The sequence below is a fragment of the Stenella coeruleoalba genome, assembly GCF_951394435.1.
Source record: "Stenella coeruleoalba genome assembly, chromosome: 4".
Taxonomy (NCBI): Eukaryota; Metazoa; Chordata; class Mammalia; order Artiodactyla; family Delphinidae; genus Stenella; species Stenella coeruleoalba.
Genome location: NC_137149.1, coordinates 124347055 through 124373340, shown reverse-complemented (window position 1 = coordinate 124373340; position 26286 = coordinate 124347055). Strand labels below are relative to the sequence as shown.

At 37.6% G+C, this 26286-nt stretch overlaps 1 protein-coding gene across 2 annotated transcripts in view; it reads right to left on the bottom strand.

Annotated features, from left to right (window-relative positions):
- TTC29 (tetratricopeptide repeat domain 29) overlaps positions 1-26286 on the bottom strand; it is a 255598-nt gene that overhangs the window by 190203 nt on the left and 39109 nt on the right. For both annotated transcript variants that reach the window (XM_079920595.1, XM_079920596.1), the window contains exons 5-6: positions 24518-24741; positions 19424-19609 (exon numbers count right to left, since the gene is read on the bottom strand). In XM_079920595.1, coding sequence (XP_079776721.1) covers positions 19424-19609; positions 24518-24741 — 410 coding nt within the window. The remainder of the gene's footprint in view (positions 1-19423; positions 19610-24517; positions 24742-26286) is intronic.

The following is a 26286-nucleotide window of genomic DNA, read 5'->3' as shown; positions in this document are numbered from 1 at the left end:
TTTTGCTTTTAAATGCTCACGATTGGAAGTATTGAAATCACTCAAATAATTTTTAAAAATGTAAACCACTTGTATAATGAAGAAACAATAGGAAATTGATACTAGCCATTAAAAAGCTTATAAACATTCCACCTCATCTCAAAATACGAAGTAAAATGTGTCGACAAGTGTAAAAGTCTGAGGAGAAATAAAGTCAATATTGACATTAGATCAGCTAATGAATTATATTGCTCTGGACTTAATCAATAATGTAATTCTTGCTTGAATTATAGATTGCTCACGATCTTAAATAAACCACATTCGGATTGTGTGTACTATATGCTTTATGAGCACAGAGAAAGGTGTAGAGCATACTTGCCAAAGTATCAGTATTGATTCTCTTATGGGAGATGGTGGAGAGCGAGGATATTAACTTTTCCCCTTTACATTGTCGCTCTGATTGAAAACAGGCACGTGCTAATTTTGGATATTACAAAAACCTAATTAACTGAAAGTAATCTATTTAGATGAGTATGGAGGGAGAAAAATAATGTTAGTGGAGACATTACCACCATGTGTCTAGCATAAATAGTAACTGATACATATGTGTGTGTGTGTATATATATATATATATATATATATATATACACACACACATATATAAGTGTCTACATCTTATTTTAAATTTTTATTTATTTTTTATTGAGGTATAGTTGATTTACAATAGTATATTAGTTTCAGTCGTACAACAGAGTGATTCCAAATTGTTAGAGATTATTTAATGTTATAAAATATTGGCTATATTCCCTGTGTTGTGCAATATATCCTTGTAGCTTATTTATTTTGTACATTGTAGTTTGTACCTCGTAACTCCCTACCCTTCTCTTGCCCCTCTCCTCTTCCCTCTCTCCACTGGTAACCACTAGTTTGTTCTCTGTATGTGTGAGTCCATTTCTATTTTGTTATTGTCATTTGTTAATTGTTTTAGATTCCATATATACGTGATAATAGTATCTATATTTTAGGGATGGAGAAAATGAGCCTCAGGGGTTCTCTTGCCTAAATTTCACATACCAAGCAGGTGGCAGAGCTGATGCCCAAAGCTCATGATGGCTTTATCTGCTCAAGGTGACCCCTCTTTGGAAACTGTACAAGGAGGACAGTTTGACTTAAAAGCAAAGGCCAAGGTTTAAACCTGAGCACCATGATATCATTGGACCCCTCGCACCCTTTCTTTAAGGGCTCTGAAACAAGGACAGCAATGCCAACCTCAGGGTATGACTGTAACAGGCACTAAAAGAGCTGCGTCGGCACCCTGCAAAGTGCCTGGTGCTCTGTGGACGTTCAGTAAGTTTTCATGCCATTTTATCTATTTTTTTTCAGGTTTGCCATTTGGAGCCATATCTGGATGAGCCTGTTGTGTGGAATGCTTATTCCACTTATTCAAATGGAAAGCCTTTTAAGACACTAGTTGGAAACAGCACACTTCATCCAACTTGCGCCCAGCACCCCTCTCACTCTTGGTGAGTGGTACCTCCTAGGAGCAGTGCCTCTTCTCAGAGAGTCAGAGGAGATACTGCCTCCAGAAGGGTGAATCAGTGGGGCAGGAACTGCAGGCTCAGTGCAGCGATTCAAGACCTCCTTGCAAAGCTTTGAAAAAGAGAAACCCGCTACAGAGCAGGCACCTCTGAATGAGGCTTCCTCTGCGTGCTACTCCTTAAGCAGTAAATAATTAAAACCCCCTGAAAAAGACAGGTAAAATACAAGCCACAATGTCAGTAACACAGACATGAAAGAGAAGGGGAAAAAAATGAATTAAAAAAAGGCAATGAAATAATTCATTTGAAGCTCTAATAAAGTTTCATTTTCAGTCTTGTTTAAAGATATATCAGACTTTAGGGATGTAACCTAATTACATTTTTATTCTAAGTTCCATTCAAAGATCTTGGACTTTGATTCTTTAACACAGATCAAACATGGAATAATTTTCTTGTGGCTATCAATACTTAAAAAGGATCTCTTCATTAAATACTATAAGGTCTTAGGAACGTGTACACATAGCAGATGGAGAATAAACTGACATGCCCTTAAAAGTGACAGTTAAGTTATGTAGAAATAGCAATGCTAATTCACTTAACTTCTAAAAAAAAAAAAAACTTTTTAACTATGACATTCACTTTTATTCAAATATAAAGTGACTCAGTTTCTAATACTGATCAAATCAGATGCCCCTTAGAAAACATATACTAGTGCCCACTTTCTAAATCCATTTTTGGAATTTACCTGGAAAATGAAATCCTGGAAGTAGCAAGTCTTGCAGTCTTGCAGAGACTAAAGGGGAGATGCTTCAACAGGCCTGCAGTCAACCCAAGAGCCTTAGTGACGGGTGGGTGTGTGAGAGTAATCGATGCTCATACTTAGACACTTTCTGGATTGGCTTTACTTCATATCGTTACTAGGAAACCTCAATGGAATAACGCCTTTGCTCTTCCAGAGAATCTTTTTGGAAAAGTTTCCTCCAAAGGGAAAGTTTAAGATGCTAAATTAGAAGCAGTATAAAAGTGGGGGAAAACAAACAAACAGGACTTATTTTTTTAACTCTGAAGAGGAAAAAAACGTTCCCAATGAACAGACAGAGTTGTACTAGAGGTATGAACAGGTAGGGCAAGTACAGTAGGACTTAAAGAGGCCAGCAGGAAAGCCGGCAGAGTTTTGGTCATGATTCAGTGGCAACCATTGGGAGGGTTTGTTAGAGTTGGTTTTTGTTTGTTTTCCCTGTTTTGAAATATCCACAGTGTCCACTAGTGAATCTATTTTCAAGGATAAACATGGAATATGATGTCCTTTGTTGATTCAAGTGCTGTTTTCTCTTACAGTGTTCTGTATGTAATGGAAGCTTCATTGTTACAAATTTTAAAATAGGATAGCAGTTTAAATAGAAAATAAGAGTTGTCTAAAACCAAAAATAACCATATTATGCTTGTCAAAATCTATTAATAGCAAATAACAAAGACGTCATTTTCTCACCACTGTTTGGTACATGAATAAACTACTAGGTTTAGAAAGACAAAAGAAAAATTTGAATCTTCACTATATTTAGGATGGCCAATTCCTCCAGGTTTGCCAGGACATTTTTTGTTCCTACCCCAAAAGTGTGGAGTCCTGGGAACCCCCTGATTCTCAGGCAAATGGGATGATCAGTCTCCGAAACACTGACCCAAAATACAAATAATTTTGAAAATATAACTGAGTAAAACACAGAAGTGATATTTAGCAAAAGCATAATGCAGTATGTGTTTTACTTGTTTTATGGGCAAAAATATTACATCAGCATGAATGAAATACTACATGGAAAAATCTTAAAAATTACTAACAATGACACCATCAGTCAATGAAAATGTTTTTTTTTGGTCAAGCATCATTCTACTCCTTATCCATGCATAATTTTTACACAGTTATAAAGAGATTACTATAGTTAGTTTGCCTATCTAAATTATTTTATTAGAACTATTACTTTCCATATTAAATATTTCCATAACTGCATTATAAAAGGCTGCATGATATTTTTTTGCGGGGGGATGTATACTTTAATCATCTGTCTAGTGCTTTTATATTTAGATTATTTCTCCACTATAAATAATGTTTCAATGAACCCCTTCATGTATTTTTCTATATTGAATTTTTTTAAAATTTCTACAAGTGAAATTAATAGATAAAGATGTATGGAAAATTTTGTAGTTCCTATGCATTGCCATATTACTGTCCAAAACCATTTAAATGATTCATATTATCACCAGCAATACACATAAGTATTATTTTAACAAACCATGATTGCTTTGTTTTCGCATTTTACAAATATTTCACAATTATTCAAACTGATTTTTAGAGAAGTTAGTTATTTTCCTATATGTTCATTACATATCATATTTCCTTTTTGGCAAATTATCTGTTTGTATCCCTTTTCTACTCATTACAGTGGTCTTAACATTTTCCTTACCAACTGATGTATTCATTACATAGAATACACCTACTAATTTCTTTGTAATATATGCTGCATCTAAAGTTATTTTTTCTCCTTTCTCCAACCCCCTACTCCATATCTGAATACTGTCTCTTCTGTTGAAATGTCTGGAAGTCATCCTTTCCATCGATTCAGCCAGCAGACTGGCTCACTCCTTATCAGTCTTAATGCGTCCTTAATCTTCCCCTGCTTCTAGTTCCCCCAGTTCTAGGCTACCCCGCCACAATTACTGGACAACCTAATTCATACATGGATTCCACCAAATGACAAAAAGCTTTGTTATAAAACCACCCAAGCCTTCCGGTCCCCACTCACTCAGTTTGCTAGTCATTTTCTTTTCCACTTTGCTCTCCATATTTGGAAGGCCCTCTATACAGTATTAGCCTTTATGGATTTAGTTTTCTTAGAGAACCATCCTTTATATGCGTAATCTGGATAGGCTAAAATGGCAAAGGAGATTAAGTCATGAGGGGGTCATGTCACTGGTACTCCCTGATGGAATGGGCTTCTCACTGAGCACTCCAGGGCATCTGGAGGGGTAGGGCTGGGGAAGGACCATGGAGGCAAACGGTTGGACAAGTTGGCAAATGACAGAGGACACAGAAAAGGAGATACAATTTTTTTTATTCATAATTTTGTGAGGGCCAGTTTTTTTTTTTTCAGAAGCCTTTTCTTGTGACAATCTAAGTAAAAATAAATGCAGGAAAAATAAACCCAGAAGGTCAACTTTGTGAGGTGTCCGCTGAGCAAACCTTTGTCTAGGGAGGTGTTGTTGGGGAGTGGGAAAGACACTGAACCAAAGATCTGAGGACACAGGGTCCCGTCTTGGCTCTGACAGGCTTTAGTTGTCATTTAACCTGTCAGAATCCTATTTTCTGCAAATCTGAAATGGGAATAATATCTCCTACCTCATTCATGAGAAAAAGCATGACATCTGTATCATCTATATCTACTAATACACCTTTCTATATGTGACTGCCATTATGTACATTGCAGATACATCTGATTTGTTCTATGTCTGCCTAAATGTTAGTTAAATCAGTTTGCAGAGCCATGCACATATAGAGATGTTTGTGTGTATTTGTGTTGAGTATGACACAGAGAGGGGAGAGGGAGCTGACATGAATGTAGAACTCTGAATCCAAGTCTACTAACAAAATACGTGGCCATGGCAAAATTGTTTCATTACTCTGTTTCAGCTTCTTCATCTGGTAAATTAGAGTCTGGAATAGATGACTTTTAAGACCTAATATGGCTCTAACATTCATTCATCTAAAAGAATTAAACAACATAATTTCCCAACCCAGTTTTCAACAACTGAGAACAATTTTACAATCTACTAAATACATATCTACCTGTTAATCCATAGAAAAGGTTTTTCCTGACCCTTAGGGCCACCCTTATATCATCCCTTCCTGAACATCAACTGCAGGAATCATGAACACATATAAAATTAATCCCTCAGAGAACGATTCTCTTCTATTTCCCACCCAAGCTACTACCCTTCAAAGGGTTTCCTCATTTGTATGCAGTAGCCCAGCATCCAAGTGGTACAACAAGGACAAGCATAAAAAGCCTGCAAGCCCTAGAGACCAAGAGGATACATACATACTAAGCACCTACTGCACAAACAAAAGTTACCCTACCACTTGGAAAGACAGCAGGGAAGTTATTCATGGAAGCAAGGCCTCCCGTCTCCAGATAGGCTTAATGTTCTGAAGGAAAAGTAAGGAAGTTGACAGTTTTTAAGGACTGATCTTTCAGTAGACATTTAAGTGACCACAAAAGTCAGAGCTGGAAGTGAACTCAGAGCAAAGAGCATCTGCTCCCACTGCCTCATTTTACAGATGAGGAGAGCAAGATCCACAATGATTAAACAACTTACCCAGATACACAGTTACTTAGCAAGTGGCAGTGTCCAAAGAGAGTCTAAGTTTATTGCCCAATCTAATAGTTTTTCCTCTGCTAGATTTCTTCTCTAATCTGATGCTCAAATGCTGTTAGGTTAACTGTGCAGACCAAGATAGTCATCCAACGTCAATCATCCAACCATCACTAATTTAATCTCTGTTATGAATTTGCAGGCTTCCGACTTATATCTCTATAAAAGCTTTTGTCCCATATTTTTAATATCCCTGTAGATTTGGGCTTCCCTTACTATCGGAAAAACCATCAATAATTAACATTTCCTCCCACTTTTCTACATGATAATAATATCATTGGATCTCTAATAGTTCTTTAATCATCACCATTTTTTTCTTACCAACTGTAAAAACCTTCTGTCCTTTTCAATACTTTTTAATTCAATGAAATCTTTAAAATTAGCTAGTTCCCCCCCGCTATTAAAAAATAACACATGCACAAGATAACCAATTCTAATAGTGCAAAACGGCGTATAATGCAAAATACCTCCTGCCATTCCACATCATTGGTGCCCTTCTCTGGGGTAGCCTCAGTTGAGATTTTGTGTATTTGATGGGTTTTAAATCTTCTCAACAGCGTTTACATCTCTATTAATTTTTAATAAAATGAAAGAGAAAATAAAACACCACACTAAAAACTGATATATCCTTTGCATTTCTTTTAGTTATTAAGGCTGTTTTTCTAAAGAAACTGGCAAACATTATTCCATGACAAAATAGAAATTACCATGGAGTATCTATCAATTTTGATGTGGCATCTTTGATGATATTAAAATCTTTGATGATATTATTGTATTTTAACCTTTTTTTGGAGAACTGAATACTGTGATGATAAACTTCATTTCAAATGCTGAAGAATAAAAGTATTCACCAAATGAAGTGATATTTATGATAGAATATAGAATAAGGTAAAAAGCCAAAACTCTAGGAAGAGATTGTTTACATCAGATTCTAAGGAGTTTTTTTTAAATTGCCTTCTATTATTTTAGATAGTATTCTCACAATAAATGTTCTATCTGTCAGAATTTAAAATGAAAGAACATTACATTTTTCACATGTCAAATCATATCACTCCACCATTATTATATTCCTTTATTTTTTTCCTAAAATAACATCTTTTTTTTTTTTTAGTTAAGAAAAGTCACTGACACTACATTGAATATTGTACCGGTTTCCTGAGGCTGCCATAACAGTACCACAAACTGGGTGGCTTAAACTGGGGGCTGGAAGTCCAAAATCAAGTTGTGGATTTGCAGGGCTGGTTCCTCCTCAGGACTGTGGGGGGAGAATCTGTTCAGTGTCTCCCTCTTAGCTTTTGGTAGCAGGTGTTTCTTGGTTTGTAGATGGTGTTCTCTCTATATCTTCACATCATCTTCTCTCTGTACATGTCTCTCTTTGTGCCCAAACTTCCCCTTTTTATAAGGATACCAGTCATATTGGATTAGGGCCACCCTAAAAACTTCATCTTAACTTGATTGCCTGCAAAGATCCTATTTCCAAATAAGGTCACGTTCATGGGTAGTGGAGGTTAAGGTTAAGAATTCAACATCTTTTGGGGGTTCCACAATGCAACTCATGACAAATAGGGTTGAAAATTTTTCTCTCAAATGAGAAAGCAGAAAGTACCAGCATCCCATGCAATACTTGTCCTGTCTTGGCTGTGTAGTTACCAAAACTATTCAGCACCAACACTGGGGAAGGAAAGCCAAGCAGTGCAGCACATGTGACTCTATGACAAGAGACTGCAGGCTGGATGTGAAAAGTCTTACCCCACCAAACACGGAGACAACTAGAATCACAGACACAGTTACGAGTAAGGTGTGTGTGGGAGCCCAAGCCAGTGGCAAATCTGAGCTCAAAGCAGAGAGGAGACAGGGTGGTATGGAGGGCTCCTTTACCTTCTGAAGGACCCACTGGGAAAGGCATCAAATGAAGGATGGGGTCTCATGGTCTGGCAGATGATGGATTTGAAAATATGGAGTGTACACAGAGAGATAAAGAAGGGAAGGTGGGAGGGAAGAAAGCCAGATGGATGGTGGCGTTGATGAAAAGGGTCTCAGAAGTGTATTAGTCAAACTTCGGGATGGATGGATCAAGCAGAGCTAGAAACTACTCTGAACCGTGTTGAGGCCCAGTTGTGTGTCATGATCAATTGTAAAAGGCACTGCCAATAATTTTTATAACAAAAAACAACCAAACTTGTGGAATGGTTTGCTTTTTTTACATATAATGATGATCTGTTATTATCCATTTTAAAAAGTCCTCTTTATTTGAATTCCAATGTGCTTTCTAGGTGGGAGAGAGAGGCTGTAGGACTTCAGGGAGCACATGACCCTCAGCCTATTTCCGTTTGACCACAGCCCATAATCTGTGGTGGTGTTACTACTTCTGCTTCGGGGGCAGGATGCGTGTGTTGGGGTTTCAGTAGTCTCATAAGAATGCTCTCTAAGTCAACATTAACAATCATATTTGCTTCCCTGAGAAACTAGGTTGAGAATGGCAGCTATCCTGCACAGAATCACTGCCCCAAGGCTGGGGCAGCTGGAAGATAAAAAAGATATAGAAGCTCATGAACAATAGGTGGTGAGCAGGGGTACAGGGATTTTTTTTTCTTTTGAGCAGATATACTGACATGGTTTGAGGCCACCAAATGTTTCTACAGGCAGAACACGAGAGTCTGTGTGCCCATGGTGGGGATCTACAGGTAACACATCTCTCTAAAGCTGTTCTTCAGCAATGGAAGCCTGTTCTGGGAATGTCCACAGATATCTAGATGTTTCTAGTTGTATGAATTACCTGAGATGATAGTTCAAGTGGGACTGAGTGGCAGAGATACCTGCAGGGTAGCTTATCTTGGGGGTAGCAGATCAGACACCCCTGAGTTCTCAGATAAGGCATCTACAGAATCTGTTACATCAGCTAAATGTTTCCATTTGACGAGTGTCTGAAGTGTCTGTGAGCAGTTTTCAATGTTAACAATCACAACTGCTATGCCTGCGCCTTTAACATCTTTGCTGTAATGGTTGGTTCTTCTTCTACACTGAGTTACTAAGTTAGCCTGGCAGGAGCTTCCAGGAGACTTCAGTGAGGGGAATTAGGAGTCCAGAACTGAGTCAGAGAGCTCAAGTTTGGATCCCAATTCCAAGACCCATGATCAGGGAATGAGTCTCTGCTCCAGATGGAAACACTTCAAGACTGGATCAGCCAAGGGACCCACTATTTCCTCCTGGATTAAATAATGATAATCATGGGATCTTGAAATAGTCTAGGACCCTGGATAGCAGGCAAAACACTATTGTAGACTTGTGATGGAGTCATTCTATGTCAGTGAGCTTAAAAAGTTGTCTATTTTTATTTTTTGGATTATAAATATGTTGTTCATCTATTATATTCAAACAATACAGAAATGTGTTACAAAAATGCATATATTTTTTCTATATTAAAAATAAAAATGGAATTTTTGGAAGACTAAATTATATTAATAAATTGAGAGATTTGTAAAGTGTCTAAAAATGTTAAAATGGAAGTTTTTGGAAAAGCACAAAGACATTATATATCACATCCCAAAGGGAATCTTTAGTGTAAAATTTTCGAAGAAATAGCAAAAAACCATTCAGACGGCTCGTGAAATCCCTCATTCAAAATAAGGGCATATAAGTGTTGGAGATTGTATCAGTCAAAGTTAGATTAGGCTACACTGTGGTAGTAAATAGACCCTGAAATCCCAGAGGCTTAGACAAAGTAGTTTTCTTGCTCACATGAGGTCCACTGAGGGTGGGTGACTCTCTAGAGTCACCCAATGCTCATTCAGGGAACTGGTTGCTTCCATCTCATGGTTTCACCATCTCAACATAATTCCTCCATGGTCACCATGGCAAAAACAGAGATAGTAGGGAGGACTCATATCTGCTCCTCCAAGTTTCAGCCTGGAAGGGACTGCTCATAGACCATTGGCCAGAATTAGCACTTTTATAGTGGCTGGCACATAGCACTCAATAAGTGTAGCTCTTATCATTATAGTCAATGGAAAACAGCATTTTGACTAGCTGGATAACAGTTTATCATGTGTAACTAGCACCATTATTACCCTAATGTAGGGCATTTGTATTGTTTCCATTTATTTTTATTATTACCAATAATACATGTATAAAGATATAATATGTCTTCACATAAATTTTTGTCTTCATATCTGATTTTTTCCTAGATATGTAATCCTAAATTGTTTGCTAGAAATGTCAGGCTAATTGATCCTATCACCAGCAATGTGAAAAACCTGCTTAAATTTTTAAAATTTCACAGCATTAAATGCTATCTTTAATAAGTAAATAGACAACATTTATCCCTGCACATGTAAACATTTAAACATTCTGTACCTATCCTATCAGTCGACTCTCTCAGATTACTGTAATTCTAGAGTATTGACTTGCCTCTTCCACTAAAATGTAAGCCTCTGAATCAAGGGGCCACAAATATCTTTTTCAGCCATATACTTCCAGCACTTACCCCAGTATCTTGCACATAGTAGAAGTACAATAAATGCTTGTTAGAAAATTACAGGGGAAAAGTAGCATATCTTTAGTGCTTTAATTTGTGCTTTTTATTGTCAATGTTGGCTTTTATTTTAATGTTTATTACCCAGTTTAATTTCTTCTACTGGTGTGTTAGTGTTTTTTCTTACCAATTTGTAAATGTCCTTTATATAATAATGATGCTAACCAGTTATATTTGTTTCCAATAATTCCCAATTTTAGTTTATCTTTAATTATATGAGGTCTTTAATAAATAATTTTTTCTTTAAGTACATGTCAACTCTCTCAGTGTTTGTTTCTGATAGTGGGAACGCTGTACCACTAGCCTCGTGTTTCCATGAGGGGACCTCCTCTCTCTTTCCCTCTTCACTTCTCACCACAGAGGAGGAAAAACAATGTATCTGACTGGTGAAATCCTGAACTTCCATTCTCTCTGGACTCTGCTCTCAAGCTCCATGCTGAAGTTCACAGGCACAGGCTTAGAACCTGTAGAAGAGTCTGAACATGACCAGTCTTTCAGTAACTAGGTGGTTATGATGAATTCTGTGAGATAATAGAGTTTGATTTGAACAGATATAAGCTCTGTTCCCTAACTAGCCTTAGCTATTATGATCTGTCTGATTCCCATGTTTCTTCTGAATTGGTTCTGAACTTGGAGCAGTGAGAAGATTATAATTACCTCTCCTATAAAGCCCATCATTTTTCTTTGTGCTTTGTTCCATTGTTTTCACGTTTCGAAGGTCTTTCTCATCTAAGACTGAAATATATATTTGCCTCGAGTTTCTACTTTTTTCATCGTTTATTTTTAAATGTTTCTCATATAATGTAATTTTAAAATAAGATACAGAAGTAATTAACATTACCATAAAATGTTTGGAAAATCATAAAGAGAAAAATTTAAATCACACTTAGTTTTTATACTTTGTATCTTCTACTTCCAAAATTATTGACATTTTTTGTAGACTTAACATTTAATCAGTTCCAGTGTATACTGTCAGTTCTTTGATATTAGGACTTCCCTCTTCTTAAAATTTTTAATTTTGATTTATCTCTTGTTGGGTTGTAGATAGAATACAGCATACACGGAAACTACATTCACAGTGTACTTTCTGAAGTACATAAGTAAGAATACCTTCCCATTGCTTCTTATGGGACAGAACTTACTTCTGTAGCATACTATCAGTTCTCAAGTTTATAGCATTCCACTCTCTTTACCCTCAAACCTCCTGGACTCTACATTTTTTTTTTTTTTGGCACTTATTGTAGCAAAGGAGAAAAAAGTGAGTCTTATCTAATTTTTGTTCCAATGAAGGCAATCTGTGCTTTTTCTTTGGATGCAGGTGGGAGTCTGTCTTAATCTGAGTCATTCAAAAAATTCCCCAGAATTATCTAGCAATGGATTTTTCCTTATAGTTTTGACTGGAGCATAAAGAGCTATTTCAATCTGAATATTCATATCTTTTTAGGGTCAAGAAAGCTTTCTTAAAATGTCTTTGGTTATGACTTTCATTTTGGTTATCATCTACTCTACCTCAGAAACTTCCATACTGATAATGTCATTGTTTTCACTTCTTAGTCTTTCACTTGCATTTTGGGAAAATGTTTTGAGCTTGTCCTCAACATCACTGATTCAATATTCCATTGGGCCAATCCTGCCCTTTTTCTGCTCTGCATTTTAATTCTACCAACACTTTTCTTAAAAAGCCTTCCTTATTTCATCTGGAGCTCACTGTCATCTCATTTGGTTCTATCCTTAAGCCTTTCTGCCTCCTACTTGTATCTTTCTGAAGACATTAAGAATTTTTCTAAAATGATCACATTTACAGGTTTGTTCTTCAGATTAATGTTTTGTTTTCCTTGTATTTTCTACATCCCTTTAAAAGACTAAAAAGAGCGGTCTTTTTAGTCCAGGTATTTAAAGGCAAGCAGAGTAGACAGTCTGCCCTAGGCTCTGCTCGCTGGCTAGGTGGAGCTAGTAGAATCCTCCACTTCTACCTCCAGTTGGTAAGAACAGCACTCACTCAGTACCAGTGTCTAGCAGGCATTCTTCTAGGACTGAGATTGGATCTTCTCTTCCTTTTACTGACTGCTTCTCTTCTATTTTAATCCGTTCTTTAAAATAGCTAGTCTTTGGTGGTAGAGCTCGTTTTGACACTTTTAGTCTTGCTCATGGTTCTATCTTTGTCCTAGTTCTTAAAAGACAGCACTCTGTGGTCATAATCTGACCCTGGTCCCTGTATGTTAACATCACTCCTTATTCAGAACTTCTAGATTTAAGCAGTAAGGGTTAACTTGTCCAGGACTGATACCCTGCAGGCCAGTTTCCTAGAAAAGGAGATGGACTCTAGCAAAATTCCAAGGAAACCAGTTAGGCTCAGTGCTTTTAGGACAATTAATTCTGACCTAGACCCTAGACTTAGACCCTAGAGTTCTTCTCTCCTGACAGGGGAGAGGTTGGGGCTCCCCAAATTATGAATGCCTATGTGGCAAGTCTTGCTATTTGTGTGCCATATCCTATGACTGCAACCACAAGGCAGAGACCTTATCCCCTGCCCCTCCCCTTTGTGCCCTCCCCCAGAGGGGCTGGTTGATCCTACCTCAAAAGATGAATGCTGGGCTGGCAGGATAGAGCGTGTGTCAAGGCTCTGCCATGTCATGTTGCTATTGTGTCTGGCCCCAATCAGAAAATACTCCCCTAAACATAGAGCATCCAATGAAAGGGCAATGGGAGACCAGCACACCTGCTCAGCTCCTGTCTCTCTGAGTTTTCTCAGAGCAGCACTGCTCCAGCAGGCCTGCTGTGAGTGCTGCTGACCCATTACTTTGTTAGCATGGCAGTTGTCTCAGCAAACTGGGCATCTCTCCAGGCCAATAACATGGCCTTCTGGAAGCAAGTCAGGGGACTGGAAATAGATCAAAGACCAAGGTGGGAGTGGGAAGAGTCTGCTAGTGATGTTGTTGTGGTCAGCCTTCAGGATGGCTGGTTAGTGGCCATTAGCAGGAACTAGACTTGAGAAATCCTTGGCAGTGGGAACCCTATGGGGTTAAGACTCTCAGTGATAGAATTCCTTTTTGTGTGTTTGTGTGATATGGGAAGGAATGGCCTAATACATGGTGAATACTTCGCTGAGAGGAAAGCTGAACTACTGCCCCTCATAAAATTCATGCAAAAAAAATGAAAGGGGGCATCTTCCCCATGACCACTAAAAATGGGTGGAGCATGTGTTAGGGAAGGACTGAGCAAGACAGGATAAGTGGACTTCCAAATTCTACTCCTTTCCATGAGATCAAGATTGTAAGGTAGATGGTCCCTTACAGTGGTGGATTCCTCCACGAATCTGTTGCTGTAGCTGCCTTTCACTACTGGATGCATCAGGGGAGAGGGGGACCATTCCACTGTATATTCACAACACTGCTCTTCTCCTCATTCCTTCCAGCCCCTGGCAAATCACACTGGGATACACCATCTAGAATGTGTCCAAAGAACTGACTGTCAACAATCAATTCTAGGCCCTGAACTGAGCAAGCCAACCAGGATAGCTCTTCTTCAGAAGTTCCCGGTCATTAGGAGAATTTGGGGTCAATGTTATAGATCTGGGTTAGCCTTTACTCAATCCCTATGCTAAAATCGCAGATGAAGGCCTGCAGAACTGGAAGATGTGCACTTTCCAAGCTGTACCTACAATGGCCTTCCCCTGCCTGTTCTCAGTGAACATGATCAGCACCCGTCGTTGTCACCCAACATCTACTTCTAATCATCCTCCCGGTCTCTCAGGATGCGAGGTCTAGACCCCAAGCCCACGTGGGTTGAAATGGAATGGATTGCTGACAGAGTGAGAGATGCTACATAGAAGCCACCCCTCTTTGAACTGGGGGAGAAGGAACATAACAAAAAGCTAGACAGAAATCAAGGGCTACCCTGACCGATACTAATCCTCTAGGCTAGCCCCTGCTGAAAATAGACTTGCCTCCTACAAGGCTCCGTGGAAACCAGCCAGTCTCAGTGCTAAGTTCATTAATCTGGTCAAAGGTGAGGCTTGGACTCAGATCCTAAGTCAATGGAAGGGGAGAAGGTGAAAGGTGTTGGTGCTTGCTCAACTGTGAATGCCAATTGATCAACCCTGCCACTGGTTTGCTCCCCACCAATAAAGCTGCAACTGCGAGGCTTGGACCCTAGTCCCCTGACCCAACCACTAAATACTGACCTGGCAAGGGAGGATTGAAGTTAAGGTTCTGACACATCATCTTATTATTGTTGCCTTGGCCGCAGACCATACCTGGGGGGAAGTTGGTGCTTCCCTAGTCATGGCTCTTAAAAAACCCTCTCTCTCCCAGGCTCTGACACTGGCCCTGCTAGACCTCTGTGTGCTGCTCTAGAATGTATGTGCACATTTCTTTGAGGTCCAGGGTCTGAGAGCTTTCTCCAATGCTACACAGATGTGGTGTGAATACCACGCTTGTCCATTTGTCCTTCCAAATAGGTGACAATTCTGAAAGAAGATACAGCCACTGATGTGCTACAAGTATTTGTCAGACCACAACTACTCCACACCTGCTACCCCAGCAGATATTTCACCTGAAGAATGGGACTGCCAGCCCTTGCGCCAATAGAAGCCAGGCCATTGCATACTAGAGCACCATCTTCAGCAGCAGTGGGAACTAGAGCTTGTGCTCAACTCTGGCCAGGAGACTCTGGTCCCACGTGTGCTTGTGGGCTGAACATTGGCCCTGACTGCACCCAGGTGCCCAGCCCTGTGACATGGTTTCTGCTCATGTTCATTTGCTCTCTAGTTCCCTGAGGGTGCTGGAGCCATGCCCTGGCCTACAGCTGCTTTGCTGGGCCTTGACAACCTGCCCTTTGCCATCTGCCGGCTGGTATCCTGCTTTTTTAATCTGAATGGGCACCTCTGGAACCAGGAGGATGCCACCTGCCCCTGAGCACAGCTACCGCCTAGCTGTTGCTGCAGGGCCTCCATATGTGGGGCTTGTCTGGACCAATCAGATCAGGTATGCGGAAGCTACACCATCATCACCTCAGGGGGACTCCCATATTCAGGTGAGCCCTCACTGCACTCTAGCCACATAGTTTAAGTAGTCCTAGTTTACCCTCCTCATAAAAATTCTACCCCAGATTACAAAAGCTGCACAGATAATTTTCACCATGGCTAAGTATATCAGATACTCAAAGTTAATCTCTAGAATTGCCATCAGCATCAACTCTGTCATTTTATCCATCAAATAATACATTTTATCCATCAAATAATACCAATAATATCCATTGGTTCTTGTGGCCAATGAACTGATTAAGGCCATAGAAAAATAGTTTAGATCTTTCAGAAAGTGGTTGCAAAACAAAATAACACAATCGAACTTAAAAATAGGTTTATAGCCAAAACTTTCTACGTATTATGGAATTTGGGTGCATTTTATCATGCTATGGGGTGGGGCATCTAACTGTGAGTAAGCCACTGACCCGTGAAGATAATATCACAGCAGCCCCACCCTGATCACATTTCCCAAACTCATCCTCACTCTCAGCTACTAAAATGATACAGTGCCATGGTTACTAATCGTATTAGTAGCCATTAGTAAGTGCTCCAGTATTTGTTGAATGAGTGAATGGAAAGATGAATGAATAAATAAATAAGTAAAGGAAGCAATGAATAAATCCTCCAACAGAAATACATTCACAGATTTTAAAAAATCAGAAGGCGAGAGAAATCAGGAGTTGTAGTTTAACGAGTATTGAGTGCCAGTTTTGCTGATGAAAAAGTTCTGGAGACCAGTTGCAGAATAGGGCGATTATACTTAAAACTACCGAACTGTACACTTACACATAGTTAAGATGGTAAATTCTGTTACACATTTTTTTATTGCAATAAATTTTCAAAAAATCAAACCAAATTTAAAAGTCAGAAATAAAATTTATAGGAAAATTCAGAATATGTTTATAATAGCTATCTGAACCTCAATGAGGCCACTCTTAAATTTTCATCAATGTAGCCCTGGCGTCTTCAGCCCTCATTTTCATATATTATTTCATATTTATTTTGTGACTTCTTTTTTTGGAGCCAGCAACTGACAGTTCCATTATTTGATTTCTCATAATTGGAGAATTTGATGCTTCCAATTATAAAAACAAAATAAGACTGAAAACAACTCTTATTCTTTTCAACTGAGGGATGTTCCTAGAGTAGAGAACAAAAAAGTGCTAAACTATACTTTAGTGTATAATTTTCAGGAATTTTCATCACTAGCACATCATGAAAGTAAAGCAATTCTTGGTCTGCATAGAGTAATGGCTGCTAGCACAGGCTCTGAATCCAGCTGACTTAACACTAGCCCCGCCACTAACCAGCTTAATTTCTTTGTGCCCCAGTATCCTCATCATTCAAAATGAAGTTAATAATTTCTAAAAGCTTAAAAAAGTATTTACATCACTGATGAAATGAGAATAATAATTTTAAAAAGCTTAAGCAAAGGTTTTACTTTGAATTTTACTTAAGCAAGAATTTATTCCATTTTTACAAATTGAAACACTGAACTCTACTTTTAACAATAGGCTAAGAGTTTGAACAGGTAACCTCTCAATTATAGTAAGTAATAACCCTTCAGTACACAATTCTATAATCACCTACGGTTCCACATTCAAAAACAAGCGCTGTTAACACATTGGTATATGATACATACCAAATATAATGATATTTTACATTGTGTTTTGAATCTTGTTTTCTATTTAACGTATCATGAGCATTTTCTCAAGTCAATATACATTTGAGATTTCCTATACAATTTAGAATAAAATCCAAAGTCCTCAGCTTGTCCTACAAGCCCCAGTGTGATCTCAAGCCTCCTGGTCTAAACTTAGCTCCTTCCCGTCTACCCCCAACCTTCCTCACTGGGCTCCAGACAGTGCTCAGCATGCACTTGCCTCAGGGCCTTTGCACTTCCCATGTCCTCTCTCTAAAAACCTCTTCCTCCAGATTGTCATAAGGCTTACTCCCTCACTTTATTCATGCCTCACCTTCTAAAAGGTGAACACCTTATGTAAAGTAGCAACCACTATCTATCCCTTTGCCTTGTTTTATTTGTCATCACAGCACATACCAGTGCTTCATATGTTATATAGCTATGAGTGGTTAAGGCCTGTTTTTCCCGGTAGAATGTTAGTGCCAGGAGGGCAAAGATTTTGTCTGTCTTGTTTACTGTTTTATCCCCAGGTACTAGGTTCTAAACAAATATTTGTTGAATGAATGAATTTGGCTCTAGTTTGTAATTTCATGACTGCACAGAACTCTGTTGCATGGGTGTTGCTTAATGCTGCTAATCCCGTTTTGAGATATCATAAATTGGACTGCCATGGATACACTTAAACACATTCTCTTAAATATTTTTGGATTGGTTCTTCAGGGTTGAATTAGTGGGGCAGCTTCCTAACCATCCCTCCTTTCTCTTATTCCTCTTCCCACAGGGTGTATCACAGCCAGACTTCCATCACACTCCTTTCCTTGGCCTGAAGGTATAGCGCAAACTCTATAGAGTTTGGTTCAGCCCAAGCTCTGAACGCTGGCATGTTCCTAGTTTGCCTTTCCATACTCAGTTCCCATCACTGCTCAGAAATATACTTTCCACTTTAACCAGGTCGCTCCTCTTATCAGTTTCTCTAACTATGCTTTCGTATGTAGTTCCCTCTTACAGAATATATTCCTGTTTCTTTACCCACCTAAAGTCCACCCATCGTCCAGATCCCCCACCAGTCCCTTCTGACTCCATCGTGCCTTCCTTGGATCTAGTTTGTACGATCTCTCACTTCTTTGAATTGTTCTGTTCTTCCCCATACCTATCACTCAAGAGAGCCCCTGACTATCAGCCACGTTCCAGCATCGACCGTGCTGTAGATTACAAAGTGCAATTTCCTGAAGCACAAAAACCTTTTCCACTCCCTTCTCAAAGCCCTATGCAGTTCTAGCCACAAGATAATAAATATTTTCTAATTTAACTCTTTTGCCAAAGTCAAAACTCTCGTGGAAAATGAGACAGTGTTCTGAGGGAAGAAACAGAATTATTTCTGAGCAAATATTTTCATCTTCTCACATATTTTATTTGCATACTATCTACCCACTATCCTTCTATAAATAAATTTAATTCTTAACTTTCTGTTTGCAATCCTTATTAAACCACCAAATAAAATATGTTTCTAATGAATTTTTGTTGTCCTTTCAGACTTTGGCTTGTCTTAAGATAACATTATTAAGAATCACATTATTTTTAAAGGAACATTTCCTTCAGAAATTATTATAAAATCACAACGGGGTGGTACCCGAGTTATATAGGTTATATATATGGGACTTGGGATGCTAGGAAAATCACAAAGTGTGCCCTTCCTTTTTCCCATTTTCATACATGAGAAATCAAGTTAAAATGAACAAGCAGGTCTGTAAGAAAGGAAAAGCATTTCAAAACAATGCAGCACATATGTGGACGAAGGATGTGTGTGGAGGCCTGGAGGAAGATGCTTTCCTTCTGTGATGACGCTTCTGGGAACTCTAGGCTGAGCACTCAGCAGAGGTATGACTGTAGCAATATGGAGGGTGAGTCCAAAGTCTCACTCCTTTGCTATTCTTTTTTTTTTTTTTTTTTTCCTGCGGTACGCGGGCCTCTCACTGTTGTGGCCTCTCCCGTTGCGGAGCACAGGCTCCGGACGCACAGGCTCAGCGGCCATGGCTCACGGGCCCACCCGCTCCGCGGCATGTGGGATCTTCCCGGACCAGGGCACGAACCCATCTCCCCTGCATCGGCAGGCGGACTCTCAACCACTGCCACCAGGGGAGCTCCCTTTTGCTTTTTAATCCCAGTAACTCACATTCTTCTACTCAGCCTCGGGTCTTTTTCTCTACCCCCATGTGCTTTCTGGTTGCCTGGACTTGGGATGCTTCAAAGCCCCCGCAGCAGCCTGACAAATGGCTACTCACCATCCTCCTCGAAGAGCAGCCCCATGTGTGCGTGCGCCTCGGCTTCCTTCTTCCCACCGTCAATTTTGATGAGTTGAGCAATCTGAAAACATCGTTCATAGAAGTGGTTCCTTACCCACTTGTCTTCAGAATTATTGAAGTAACAGGCCAGAGCATACAAGTTATTATAGACCTCTTCAAAGTATTCTTCAAAGAGAGAAAAACATCATAAAATGCATTAGAAAGATGTCTCAAGGTACATCCCTTCAAATGGCAAACAAATATAGTGACATTTATCTTCTATTTTTCCTTAAAAGCATGATTAACCATTTAAAAAATGGAAATGCAAAAATTAATGTTTTAACTATTTAAATAATTACATTAATTAAAGGATGTGCACACGAGAAAAACAACAAAATTCTTTCGGAGAGCTTAGACCCTGTTAGAAATTGACATACTCTTTGGTTGAAACAGGAGTCTTTATATAACACAAAAAAACAGAATGATATCTACCAACAATGTGCTCAGTTCTTTTGGAAGAAATGAGTATGTGGTATCAGCAAGTACTTTTCCCATTGAAGATATGAAAATTATTTAGAGATTCCAGAGAAAGCAATGTTTCTTAACCATGGCAAAAAGATGAATGAAGAAAGCAGATGGAATCTGAAAATAGCAAGGTATTTTCACCCAGAAGAAAAGGCAAGCATGCAGCTTATAGATAGAAGAAATGATGATCACAATGACCACATAACCTCTTTACACTTTCTAGTGCTGTTTCTGACAATACAAGTTACCAACAATGTTAAGAAAAAGTGGATTTCTATGCTTATCTTTTCTATGAGTATTTTTTTCTGCTGAAAATGCATTAATATTAGTCATCCTTCTCACTCAGTTACTAGTTTATTAGTTGTCAGTTTATTAAAACCCCCCTTTATTTTCCTAAAGTGGCATCTGACCTATTTGTACACAAAAAAGTATATTAATAAACTGTGAATCAGTCTTATAAACTCCACTGCAATCAGTCATAAACTTAAACAAAAATTGTGTTTAATTGTGCCTCACCCTCGTAAATTTCATTCTGTTGGTGGATATGAACAAATTCATTACCTTTATGTTTCTTTGCATTTGTGCTTAAAGCACAGTAGTAAATGTGTGGTAGCCTCTGGATTACCCTTCCAAGGATTTTTAACAACAATAATTATCTATTGGAATTAACTGATATTAATTGAAGAGTCAACCTATATACTCCTGAAAGAATTACAATTATGAAAAGCATTTGTATATTGCCCACTGATACTCCTATAAGATTAAAATCAAAAGGCTCAGAAAAAATGACATTAGGCTGATTACCACAAAAATTAACTTTCAAAAACTGTACATAAGTCACTCCAATGTTTCCAAAGAAATTTCTAAAACCTATGTCATGTTCTAACAGACATTGCTTCATAATTCCATAGGAAATGAAGATTTATCTCAAAATAAGTTTTAGACCTAAAAATTAAAGTTAAAAACTGTTCTCCCTATCTCCCATTTTTGAAGGCACTGGGGATTCTGGAGACCATTCTGCTTTTTAAGGTATTCACAATAGGCAATAGCTTAGGTGAAAAGTAGAGGGTACCCTGAGCTATTTACTTAAAACGAATACTCTCATTTCGGAACTGACTTCTCCTATGCTTTATCTTTCCATTCTGAACCTTCTGCCTAATATGAATAGAGCACTAAAATATGTTTTGTAACATTTTATATTCTTTCTCATATTTAATGATTAGAGGGTTGCTGTTTTTTAAAACCTGTAAATAAAACATTTCATATCTTCCATTTTAAAAAGTTACATGAAGAGATTTTTAAAAATATATGTAATCCTGAAATAATTTTTCCTTTTTTCAGTAATTAAACCTTAATAGAAAAACATTTCCAACATTTCATAAACGAAGTTTTTGGTTCTGTTTAGAATGAGTTATATAAGCTATTTAGATTACATACTTAAAGACTACTTGTCAGCTAAGCTATTTTTCTATGGAAAAATTGAATGTTTTTCAGAGTATTAAGTATAAAGGACTATATCAAGTTTTGAATCTTTGAATAATCCAAATATATGGTCTGTACCCTTTACATTCTAAGCAGTCTTTTCTCCTTGCTTGCGGAACACTTTCCTGAATTGTCAGCAGGTATATTTATAAGATGAAAATCAATTTTATTGTTGATTTATTATTGAGACCAATATTCATTATGCTACCTAAAAAGGAGATCTCATGATGAAATAAATTTGGAAAATGCTCTTGCTAATTTCCCTCTTTCAGTGAACCACACAATATACATGAGCATGTTAAAGGCTCTGATAAGTCCTGCAATAAACCAAACTGCTTAATGTATATGTTAATTCACCTGGTTGTTTCTCAAACTTATTTCACCAGACAATTACTTTTGCTTTACATAAACTGTATAAACATCCTGTGGGACTCTGCTTGAGTAGAACATACTTTGGGTATCTTAAATAAATGTTATTAGAAAAGAAAATTGCTGCTTAACCCTTAACAATAATTTAAAGTCAAGTGTAAATCATGTTTGAATTATCTATTGATTTGGCTACCCATTACCATTATTGCCATCTCTTCCCCAGTCCCAAGGGGCACAAGGCCCTAATCATAATGTTACAGATGGTACAGAGATGATTCACAACAATGGGAAATATAAGAAATGCTATCAGGGACAAAGAAACACTTTAACAAATAGAAAATAATCCAAAAAGAAATGACTGCCTTACTTTAAACACTTCTTTGCTATAAAACAGAAAGTGCTATTTTGAAAAGTAATTTAAATAACTCTAGGTTCCTGCTCTGCCAAGTCTCAAGGGACAGAACTGACCTGAGATGACTATTGTTAGTGCCACAGCTTTGATTACATGGACTTCACTGTGACCCTAGAGTGATGGTCTTTCCAGTGAAAAGCAATGAGAATACTCAGAGATATGCTGCTTCAAGATAATTGTCTCAGATTCCACAACCATATGGGGTGAAATCTTCAAGGCACTATTAAGAGATCTCTGTATTCTAGATTAAGTGTGTGTGTGTGTGTGTGTGTGTGTGTGTGTGTATGGGTTTTAAGATTTAAAATTAATTCAAGTTAATAAGAGTTTCTGTGCATATCCCCTACACCATTTTCTGGGACATGCTTATTAACTCAATCACAATTTTTCTCCTATGAAGTTCATGTGTTAAATGTGAAAAAATTATACACATTTTTAAAAAAGAGCATACAAATATTTACATGTCCTTCAACTGAAGTATTTCCAATAATACTTTTTTGCAATAATTTTAACTTTCTGTATTTTAACCAGGCAAAAGCCACTGCCTTTTGAAGTCGATTACCTTTCAGAAGAGTTGTCCTGAGCAAGAGGTAATTTTGTTCCATTTAACAAATGTAACCTCAGTTACCATGAATATATGATAAACCACTCAGTAAAGAAAATATTTCATTACCTGTACCATGTGTATAAGACATTGGCTATTGTAAAGTTTGGACTTTTAAAATATTTGGAATTGGAGAATCATTTTACTTTATATGTATATTTACTTTTCTTTAATAAAAGATTACAAATTAAAAGTTTTTTACCTTCAGATTATTCAGCATTTAGTTTCTTTACAATTACAAAATGCTTTACGACAAGTTTCTCATATTTATGACACTTTATGACTAGTGATGTGTTTGGCTCGTATTATGCTACTAAAATGAATGCTTCTATTTAAAACATTTAGTGAATGTGATTAATTCACCTTAGAAAATGACTGTGAGCAAATTTTATCTGCATCAATTCTATTTTCAGTAAAAATATCATTTCAGAGTTTGGGGCTGACACTAGAATGTAGGTTTTCTTACAATAGCATTTTAAACAGTTAATTTCTTGAGAAATTATATGTAAATCACACTTTAAAATTCACCAAAGGACTCTATTTTTAAAGTCAGTTCTGCAGTTAAATAATTTTCATTATACAAATAATCAAATAATCACCTCTTGTCTACACACACACACACACACACACACTCTAGTTCACATGTGGTGTTGTTAGGACTTTTGTATATCTCATATTTGTAAGTCAGATCACAACCAGATAGGAAATATGTATATTGACTCCACTATAGAGGGTAAAAGACTTCTGCTACCCCTCTGATGCTGCTTCTATGTCCCTATCAATTTTCCACATTGCAGCACTGGCTAACAAAACATTGTCTAATACTCTATTTTCCCATAGAAAGGCCCGAAATGAAGTACAGACATTGTCATGTTGTGGCCTGAGCTTCTCTTTTTGAGTCCTATGGTATTTTCACACAAAAAGTTGAACAGAAGGATTTGTTTGGTGAAAACACCAAATTTATATGCCAACTTTTTGGATTTCCTTTCTTTGATTATACAAAATGACCAATTATGAATATGTAAATAAGAAATACTTATGACAATATTGGTATAATTATAGTAGAGATTAAAATATTTTCTTCAATACTTGAAGCATATAGACTTTCTGGAAAATTTCAGGATACCAAAAAAAAAAAAAAGGAATTTATTAGAGATGATGTGATGGAAAATATAAAATTAACAATTTTATTCGTAATTGTAAATTGCAGGCTTTTTATGTCTCCTCACTATTCACTAATAAAAATTCTCTGATAGAAATCTATAGAACTTATGGATAAAATCTTTAAATTACATTATACAAATACTAGAAAATAAGTATAACTGTCAAGTTATAGTACTCTGAAAGTGTCTCCTCAGTGAAAGTCAATAATCAGATTACACATAAAAAAAAAAAACTATGGAAAGATGTATAATTAATGATACCAAAGATTTTAATACATTGGAAAGGCCTGGAGATGTTATTAGGTGCTATTCATTGTCTTCCCTGGCTTAGAGTGACAACACCAGGATGGCTGTGTGTCTGGCCAGCCTTGTGATTCAGCGTTCTCTACCATTTATTCCATTTAGATGCTTAGCTGACTAGGTTGAATTGTGCTAAGGTGTCTCAATGTTTTAAATTCATACTTGAAACAATTTGGAACCTTCCCTCAGGTGCTCACTGTTCTGCCTTCTGCAGTGCTGCTTCCCCAAATCCATCCACTCACCTTTCCTTTCAGCTGCTTCGGCCCTGGTCAGGTAGTAGTAGAAGTGATCCAGCTTGTCAGGCTGCTCTTCCAGGGGTCTCTGCAGCCAGAAGAGGGACCTTACTTTTGCAGCTTCCCTCAGGGCATCCCACTTCTCCATCAGAGCAAAGAGCTCACTAAAAGACTTATGATAACCATCTCGCAGCATGTCCACACAGATGTTCTTCTTGTACGAGTTCCGGTAACTGGGAATAAGAACAGAACACTGAACACGTTATTTTAATCCTTTAAATCTGTGCAGTGTTTTGATCTTTATAATAATTAAAAGTTGAATCACACTGCATTTTTTTCCCTCAGTGGAAGCGCTGAAAACAATCTTGACCTCAAACACTTATAACTGAACAACTTCAGTTTAATGAAAGATGCCAGGAACTATCTAAATACAGTAATTTTAGTGAAATTACATTATAAATATATCAGTTCCAGAGCTGAGCTCCCTTTGATAAGGACAAATAAGCTAGCTGACTGATGTTTTAGTCTGTTTGGGCTGATATAACAAAATACCCCTGACTGAGTAGCTTATAAACAACTGAAATTTATTGCTCAGAGTTCTGCAGGCTGGAAGTCCAAGATCAAGGCTCCAGGAAGGTCGCCTTCTGCTGAGGGCCCTCTTCCTGGTTCACAGCCGGCATTTTCTAGTCATATCCTCACATAGTATAAGGAGCTAGGGAATAATCTGGAACCTTTTTTATAAGAGCACTAATCCCATTCATGAGCGCCCCACCCTCCTGACCTAATCACCTTCTAAAAGCCCCAGTGACCTACAGCTTTGGGGATTAGGATTTCAGTACATGAATTTTAGGGAACACAACATTCAGACCATAGCAACTGACAGTATCCAAAAATACTTAATACGTTAGCCACCCACCAAAACAAAACAAAAAACCAGTAAGGCAAGCAAAATTTAAATGTGTTGTCGAATATCAAAACAAAGCTCTATTAAGTGGTTTCACTGTATATTATGGAGGTTCATTCATTCATTAATTCATTTACGCAGAAAATGTTTATTGAAATCTCTTGCTAAATATATTTTAAAAATTATTTTCAGTTAGGACTAACTTAATGATTTGTTATGTACTATTTCACTTCTAACAATAATAAATCATACGCAAGGAGATGAAATGACAATTGAATAGCCCATTTATTTATCCAACAAATAGCTACTGAGTTTCCTGCTAAGTGCCAGGCATTGTTCTAGACCAAATAGACTCAATGCCCTTGTGAAGTGTATATTCTAGTGGGAGAACACAACCAACAAATAAGCAAACAAATCATAAATAATTTCAGACGATGAAAATTGCTATATAGGAAATAAAACAGGGTTATGGAATAACAGTTCTGTGGTGGCTATTATTACACTAAGCAAGAGGCCTAATGATATACCTTTATACTAATTATTTTACATTTTTTTAAATAGGAGACAATTAAATATTTAGAACTGACTTGATGTGCTACTACTATCAATAAGCATTTCAGTGTGGAGTGGAGACAGTCTGGAATTAGAACACCCAAGGTTGAGGTCAGCTCTTTCTAACCTCTCTGGACTTCATTTCTTCTCATCTGTGAAATGTGTATATTAATCTGTATTAATCTATGCCCTACATACATCACAGGATTCTTCTAAGAACCAAGCAAAATTATGTATGTGAAGATGCTCTGAGAAACATTAAGTCCTGCAATAGACTCACCCTACAGAGTTTAAAAAACAAATGCAACAAAAATGCCCAGCT